This window comes from Trachurus japonicus, chromosome 3, assembly GCF_045865225.1.
Source record: "Trachurus japonicus isolate A0001 chromosome 3, Traja_1.0".
Classification (NCBI taxonomy): Eukaryota; Metazoa; Chordata; class Actinopteri; order Carangiformes; family Carangidae; genus Trachurus; species Trachurus japonicus.
Window position 1 is genome coordinate 33,699,611 of NC_140909.1, and position 8,736 is coordinate 33,708,346.

The following is an 8,736-nucleotide window of genomic DNA, read 5'->3' on the forward strand; positions in this document are numbered from 1 at the left end:
TTTGCGATTACTGTAGATGATAAGTCAAACGATTAATTTTTCAACTAATGTAGCGATTATATTTTGGTTGACGATTATTTATTTACAAAAACACTGTGGTATGCCATCTCAGTTTTGCAAAGGCTGCAGATAGGGATGCACATGATAAACCGTTTAACTTTGACCCATTAATACTATCTTAACTTTTAACTTTTTTTATCATGTCGTCAACTCACGGGGTGTGTCGACATGTGCAGACTTCCAGTCCTCTGCCTCTGCTTCCGCCTTTAGTCATATTTCGCAGCAAAAAGTTACACTGGAGGATTGACAGGATGTGCCAGTTATGCAGTGCAGTCACTTCTAAGGACGGTGCAGCTAAAAAATTTTTTAAAAAACGACAGCGCTGTGATCTCCAGCCGGTTCACCTGTCACTCACCTACCGCTGACCGAGCTCTCAGCAGAGCTCTGCTGGTCATATTTCTTCAGCCTGGTGCTTAGCTGCACTTTGTACAAAAAGAGTTCAACATGTGAAGATCTAACCTCCACATGAGCACCATCAGCTGAGACAGAGCTCATGTGGAGCTGCTCATCTGTAGCAGCGTGTGTTTTATGACAGCAAGCAAAGAAAGAAAACACACACATCGTCAATCGTCTTCTCAATTGAGGCTCGCATTGCTGATCGGCACAAGTCTAGTCACAGACATTCATGAGAAAATTATAATTTTATCAGTTAATGGTTATTAATTGGTTAACAAGTGTCCACTTCTGTCTGTGAATATTAACGTCTGCTGTGCGTGTTTGCGTAAATTGCACGTCAACGTATTTACACAACCAACATAATTGATTAAGTCGATTAATCGGGACAGCCCTATCACATAGTTGTGGTTTCAACATCTTTATGCCTCCATGTGACAGCTGTGTTTTTGGGTAATCTGTCTCTCTGACCCATTCTGAGGAAACATTTACATCAAGGATGAACTATGTGGATTTTGGTGGTCAAAGGGCAAAGTCAATTTGCCCTCATCAATCATGTGTTTGGCCTCTTGAATGTGATAATTCAATACCACCTGGTAGGAAGTTCTGGGCTTTGGACCAAATCAATGTTTCCACTTTTCCTGAGATATCAAACTCAATCTGTACAGAAAACATGTTTTGTGAGGGCATGGGTCACCAAAGTCCAGTTCAGTTGAGTCCAGTTCAAGTGAGTATTTGGAACAAATTTGTAGAAATGCCCTTAAGGCGTCACTGAGGTATCAGGTTCATGAGAGCTGGATGGACCAACAACCTAAGAACACAATGCCTCTGGCCACGTCCTGAGCATGGAGGCATCAAAATGCCAAACATTCATTATTCTGTCCAGGACTGTGCAATTTCAGACATAGAAAGGCACTGAGACTGAGGAAATCCTTCAACTTTTCTCTGTAAGCACACTGATGAAGGCTTTCAGTTGATCGCAGGGTGACCCCCCTATTCAATGGTAAGGTACATCTGGAACACTTGAATTTTCTGATCTGTGTATTTAACCTTTTTCACAAGCAAAAGACCACAGGCTCAAAACACCAGTGTAAATTCACATCCTGAATCTAACCCTGGGCAATATTGTGAGAATGACAGAGAAAGTCGATCTGGATCTCTGGACTCTCTCTCACACAGGTGTACGTTAGTAGCTAAACTTTCTGTCATATGTTCGAGTCCATTCTCTAACATAAGCCACGTTTTTCACACTAATGGGAAGGATTTGCAGCTGCATTACAAACAGTAATGTTGTTTGAATAAGTCTGGCACCACTTGTGTTCTCCTGGTTGTCTCTGTGCGCATATGAAGCCGTTCTTATGTCGCCAAATGGTGCTGATTTGAATTTATTGCTGTTTGTCAAAGACAATAAGGCACAGTGTGGACAATAAGGGGAAATTTCACTTCAGTCGGTATTTGTTGTTCACATCAGTGTTGTCTCTACAAGCTCTTTATTCATTTTTATCTGAATTGTTGTTGAACTGAGGCCCTTTTTATTTTGTATGGGGTTATGAGGATGTAGTTTATAGCCAAGGATTTTGATTTGATTTATTTTATTTGCACACATAAAACATTGCAAATACATTGTGTATAGTTTTTTTTTTTCTCATGAGGAGGATGTGTAGATAAGATAGGAGTTCTGTCTAGGTCTTTGTTAGCATGAGGTTTTCAAACTCAGTCACATAGGGGCACCTGTCAGGGAATCTGTTTCCTCCCTGACTGACATAATACCCCCCTACCCTCCCACCCACCCACCCCTCTGCTGTGCAGGACGGACAGACGTACTGCAGGAGGAGACCCTGTGACTGCGGCGACCCAGACGAGGATCTGTTCTGTTGTCCCGGCTGTGACAACAGGCCCAGCAGCCAGTGTCTGGACCAGAGTGGACGCACACTCTACCGCAGCGGAGCATCCTGGCTGTACGGCTGCCAGCAGTGCCGCTGCATGGTGTGTACACAGAAACATTACACATCACACACAGAGCTACATGTGTTCTAGCAGAAATGGAAAAATTGACCTTCATCTTAATTCCCTTACTGTTGTGCGACAGGTTTGTTAGAAGGCACAGATGACATAAGAGAAAAAACTAAATCCACTCCTGAATACCTGGCCCTGATGTGTCACTCTGCTGAGTGTGTGTGTGTGTGTGTGTGTGTGTGGGTGGGTGTGGAGGGCTTGGGTAATTACCACCTCTCTAATTAGAGATGTGGCAACAGATCAGCGTGTGAGCTGTAACTGCTGTTGCCAGATCAGCTGATTCATGCAAAAACTAACACACTCTGTAGTATTTCTGTCACTTTCTCTTTATTTTAAATTTACCTCTGTATTTTCGGCTGCAGGAGGGGGAGGTGGATTGCTGGCCTCTGGTCTGTCCCGTGCTGATGTGCGAGTACACGGCGGTGGCAGAGGGCGAGTGCTGCCCGCGCTGCGTCACGGACCCCTGCATGGCCGACAAGCTGTCATATGACATCCGGCAGACGTGCGAGGACCCTACAGGTATCGCCCGCCTCAGTGGAGACACATGGCATATGCCCAACTCACCCTGCACCACCTGCAAGTGTAAGGTAGGCAACCGCAACAACAATCAAGGTTTGCTTCACTGTGCAGCCTCCATGTCGGATTTAACAATGAGTGAATTCACAAACTGACTTCTATCTTATTTGATATTCATTTCTACAACTCCACCATTGTACATGTCATTTTAGGAAATAAAATCTCATGCAGTCACATTACCATGATTAAGGTCATATTTATGTCATGTTTTAAAAAAAAAAAAACCTGTACCATCACAGTGTGACAGTAATACGACTGAGTTGGAAACTGGTCCCAGTTGTTCAAAAGGTAATTTAATCAGATTTTGGATAATGGATTGGATCAAATCTTGTCTAAAAACGGATTCTGAGATCGGATTGGATCACGTAATCCAATCTTGGTTTTCTGGATCAAACCCTCAGTTTGTGTTGATCAAAACTTTTTAGTAGGATTGGGATAACTTTGATCCAAAAAAAACGATTATTCTGATCCCACAGGTTTGGTGGATTTAGGGAGGGATTTCAGAAACACAGTGTCATTTAAATTCAATTCAAAATGGTCAAATAATCAACATTTACAGTACAATGTAGTATATACTGTAGGTTTGATTATGTAGTGTGTGTCTCTTTTGAGATGTGATGGACAGTTGAACAAAAACACTCTTAGTCGGGGCACTCCCCTGGGCAAAATAACTGCACATTAATCCATTAAAAACATCAATCCATTAAAAAAAAAAAAAAGAAATCCATTAAAAAAAATTAGACCACTGTCAGGAACATGTCACATTTGCACACTTTAACTATAAAAAAGGACTCTGTACTGTGGTCACAGCATGGGATTAAAGTGGTTTCTGTACTTTTCTGTCACTCTGCTACTCTGTGATTGGATGGTCACTTCAAAATCTTTGACTTGATTTAAAGATCAGCCATCTGATATTTAGCGTTACTTTTCCTACTGCCAGCAAATTACATTGACAGGACTGAAACAGTGTGCAAGTCTGTGTCTCTGTGGAGCTCAGTGGCTCAGTCAGCCTTCTCTGAGGACACAGAGGTCATCCATCCTTCCATCCATTGTCTACACCACTTTTACAGTAAGCTAACAGGCAACCTACAGGCAAATGACTGTCGCCACCACCATGTGACCCATACAGGGGTCAATGGTTCATGACTTCAGATGACTTTGGCAACAACAAATTAATCCATCCATATTAAATCCAAATGCTCACAAACCTCTGCTAATTGTCGCTTGTGGCTATGTTTGTCTCATTCAGAAGTTGCTTTGAATAAAAGTGTCTACCAACTCAGAAGTCATCATATTTTTGAAAGGAGAAAAAAAAAAGAAAATATTTCACCAAAATTAGCAAGTATAAGCAGAGTTTGCGCTCAGAGCAGATTAACCCCTTTTTCCACTGCCTAGTTTGCCCTTCTGTTTGGACTCATGACACACAGCTGCAGGGTGCGATGTCAACACATGCACACAGAGCAGAGCAGAGCAGAGAGACTGAGCTGCCAGCTGCTGTGTTGTTGACTGGTGAAACAGTCTGTTACACTTCATCCTCAGGTTTTTGCTCCTGTAAAAAAAAAAAAAAAGTGTCAGATCCTCCCAGTAAGACGCTTCAGACACAATCAGTGATGATGTGTTTTAAAGGCGTGTTTTGAAGCCGTGGTGTTTTCTGGTGTAGCAGCAGCATGCTGGGCAGGTGAGAGGTCGCTCTACAGTGGCAGCACGCTGGAAGATGTCACAGCAGAGAGGGGAGGAAAAACTGACACGTTCGCCTTGGTGTTGCGTTTACATCAATGCTGATCGGAGCTGCTGCCATTAAATGCCCATTTCTACTGCAGAGTCATTTGACCTGTGTGTAAATGCTAATTGAACCCGTTTTCAATACTGATGAAAGCTCAGAGTTTACAGGTCTGAGCAGCTTTTTTTTTTGTCAAGTAGGAAAATGGCTTTTGAAGCAGAGCCTCCATTATGTCTGAGTAGGGGTTAGTGCAGTACTGTATGTTCTTTCACAATTTATGTAGTGACCATTTGCTAATATTGCAGAGATGGTGTTAACATGGTGTTCATATATAGGCTTTATATTATGACTGATTATGGTGAGCCAGGCTCTGACTGCTGTTGTTATATTCAACGTGTACAGCATATTCTAATTCTCCACAGTGTGTTTAATGCTCTATATCTCTTCTCTCCTGTCTTGTGACGCTCTGCTGCTCAGAACGGGAATGTTTGCTGCTCGGTGGATCTCGACTGCCTTCAGAACAACTAAAGCTCTCTTTCTCCTGTGCTCCTGCTACTCCTCCTCTTCTCCTCCTACCGTCCTCCTCTCTCACTACGGGGACTGCCACACCTCCTCCTCCTTCATCTGACGACTCTCTTCCCTTGGATTCATAAGACAGTCTCACGCACGCATGTGCATGCCAGTGTGTGCACAGAAAATACAAACACACACTGGACAGACTGGGGTGTTGAGGCTGTGCTTCTATATGCTGTAACTCTGTCAACAAACGGTGTTTGTGTGTGTGGCTCGGGAGGAGACTGAGGCTGTAGTTGCTCTCACAACAGTCTCTGTGTTGTACATTTGTCTTTGTGTTTCCATTTCACTTCATATCTTGAGGAAACATGTTGAGCGTTGTTTCAAACTGAAAACCCGAGACAAGCAACAGAGTTGTATAGTCAGGGCTTCACATCTGGACAGATGTTGTGTCAGTGGGAAACAGGTGAGAAATCTTAATCTTTGAACCTTAATCTTAATTTAAAATTCAGTACATCTCTAGATTTGGGGTTCTCTGGCCAAATGATCAAAGTGTAAAGCAAGCAGTGCAAAACTTATGTTTTTAATGTCATCACTGCTCCCTGTTCAGAAACGATATCATCCCAGTTTCCAGATATGTCTAATATTTCATAGTGGCATGGCTCTTACCCAACAATTTTTTGTGCCATCAAACAGCATCTGGAATCCTCTCTTGACATTGAGGAGGCTTTGATTGAACAGTTTTTGCAGCTTTCCAAAACAGAGGCAATCTGACAAGCTCACCCACTTCAAGCTGTGATCAATCAGGTGTGAGGAAGTGAAAGCATGTGGGGCTTGAACCTCTCTCTTAAAGCCAGGCCCTGTTTTTGACTGTGGTTCCTAAGAGGTATAAACATTGCCTTGAGACGCACTCAGATGACACTTTCTACAAAGTAGTCCATTTCCAAGCGTTCTGCAATCTTCTGTCTTTGGGTCCTTTTTATTCCCCCACATTCGTAAGAAAAAAGGGATGTGACTCTCTCCCAACACCTCCTGTCTCCCAACACTTTGCCTCAGCCTCGGTGTCTCCTCTCTGATGATGTTGACTGCCAGATAGTTGTGAAAAACAATAGTCATGATATTAAAAGCTTGTGAAAGCAGTGTGATGGCCCACAGCGGCTTCCTGCAGGCCGCAACAAGCATCAGTCGTAGCTGTTGATTAAATCAGCACAGCTTGTGACAGGGTGGACTCATGTGGCATCTCCCCAGGCTCCTCAGCTCCAAAGCATATGGCACACACATACACACAGACACACCGCGGCAGAGAGACATGAAAAAATGTGGATAATTAAAGCCATGTCACACAGGCCTGGATTTGAGTATGCCAGGAGGTCACAGAGTGTTGAATCTGTTTACAGGCGGCCGAGCTTATTAAGGCAGCAGAGTCTTGTGCTTTTCCTGCTACAGTTCATCCGTTCACAGCCTCTGACGCTCTCTGGCCCCCTGCCCCTGTCCTCTCCTCCGCACCTCTCTCCATTATCCACAGCTCGTCTCGAGAGCTCTGAAGTTTCCCCTCAAGTGTCGTTATCAAACTATATGTGTCCGTCGCTGTCCGTTTTTTTCCCCTCCCAAAAGAAACCAGAGGGATTCTCTAACATTGGTCTCAAATTTTTCCGAAATGAGCACAGACTTTTCAAAGTGAACTATGTGGAATGTTATTTTATTTTATTCTACAAATCTGTCACGCAAGGTTCACCTTCAGGTCAGGTGACAAAGTTATTCTGTAAACTTTTGTTATGAAACCTCTCAACAGTCAATTCATTTGAAGCAAGTTAAATTATTTTTTGAGACAGATCAACGGTTCAAACAGTCTCTACGCCACCTTCTTTCTCTTTGGTTTTTCTTCACCGTCAGCACAGTTACAGATATCAGGACTCATCTTCCATCTTCAAAGGAATCAATTTACTTCCAGAGATTGAGATAATCCTTCACAGTTGAAGTAAAACATTCATTTGCTTTAGTCAAATGTCTTTTTTTCTTCTTTTAAATCAATTCTGTAAATCAATTGGAGCTTTACATGATGCTGTTTTCCCCTCCAGCTCACACTGGAAATCTACAGCTCTTTCCAGACTATGAATTTCAATATTTGAGATCTGAGACCAAAATCCTTAATTCATCGCCACAAGCAATCCCACCTGTTACAACATAGTTCATAGTCAAAAAACTTGTTGCACTTAGTGATCACCTTGGAGACAGGTGATGCAGGAGATGAGCAGCATCCAATGAGAGCACACCATAGATCCCAAGGCAGTAACGAGGGAAGCAGTGAATGGAGTCAGAGGCCCAGTTCCAATCCGTCCCCTAGAGACTCAGGCCCTGAACCCTCACTAACAGCTGTAAGTGACTGAGTGTGAGGGTCTGTGAGGGTCTAGATGCTGTAAACAGGAATGGAACAGCACTTACCCCCTTTTCAAATTACCGTGACAACAAAACGCTGTTGACTCTGTCCGGTCTGGGACTGATAATTTACCGTTTACTTTCAACACGCACAAGGTGTGTGAGGGACAGACTTAAAACAAATGTTCTTGGATCAGATTTGACCAAATCTTCATCTATCATCACAAACTACACACACAGTTGTGACGAGCAATGTTAATGCTGACAGTAAAACATCTTTTTTTTTTTTGTTCCGCCCATTAACAATAAAGACGCATGGGAGCTCGCCCGTCTACGTTTGTTCACCGTTTTCTCTGTTTTTTCCCCATGTATTTGACTTCACAACACAATGAACTGTGGGTAATTTCCTTACGTCTAGTCAGCATGCATCGGTGCTGACTTACGGTAAGGGGGCAGAAAGGGCTCATTCACTGACTCACTGACTTGATGATCTGACAATGGAACAGCCCTCACGGACTTCCTGTGAACGCGCCTCCAAGTCAGTGAGTCCGTGAGGGGTCGGATTGGAATTGGGCCAGAGTCACTTCTTGTGTATTTTTGTGCGATACAATGACTTGCTCCAGCTATGGTTCAGTGCACCTCGACGTGACAACAGTCTGTAAAATGTCTTATACCGAGAGCAATACAGCAATTGTGAGATTCTGTCGTAGCTATAATGGAAAAACTTTTATTTGGAGCCGCCGTCAGGAAAAGTTGAAAATAAATGTCCCTGCTGTTTCCCCTCCTGCTGACCTTCCATTATTTAATGTCAAAGTGGTTCTTGTTTCCGGTCAAATCAGTGGGATATTTTTCTACCTTTTCATGCACCAAGTGCATTGTTTGTCTGAAATCAAAGGTGGTGGTCATTTCACAGACCTTAGGGAGGGTGATGCTGGTTGTTGTCTGGAGAGGAGGGGGAGGGAGGGGTGGGGGCGGTGTCGTGCAGCGGAGTGTGCCACCACTCTGACCTCTCAGCCACATCGTCCTCGTGTTGTCCTTGGTTGCCACTGCATCCGTTGGAGTCTTGTCTTAGCATTTCTGTG

General features: G+C 43.5%; 1 protein-coding gene across 1 annotated transcript in view; it reads left to right on the top strand.

Moving 5' to 3' along the window:
* The window catches only part of LOC146990254 (protein kinase C-binding protein NELL1-like), a 293,390-nt gene extending 286,635 nt beyond the window's left edge, over positions 1–6,755 (top strand). The window contains exons 18-20 of the mRNA XM_085771287.1: positions 2,263–2,439; positions 2,832–3,056; positions 5,243–6,755. Of these exons, the coding sequence (XP_085627413.1) occupies positions 2,263–2,439; positions 2,832–3,056; positions 5,243–5,293 (453 nt within the window). The 3' untranslated portion in view covers positions 5,294–6,755. The remainder of the gene's footprint in view (positions 1–2,262; positions 2,440–2,831; positions 3,057–5,242) is intronic.
* The last annotated feature ends 1,981 nt before the right edge of the window (positions 6,756–8,736 follow it).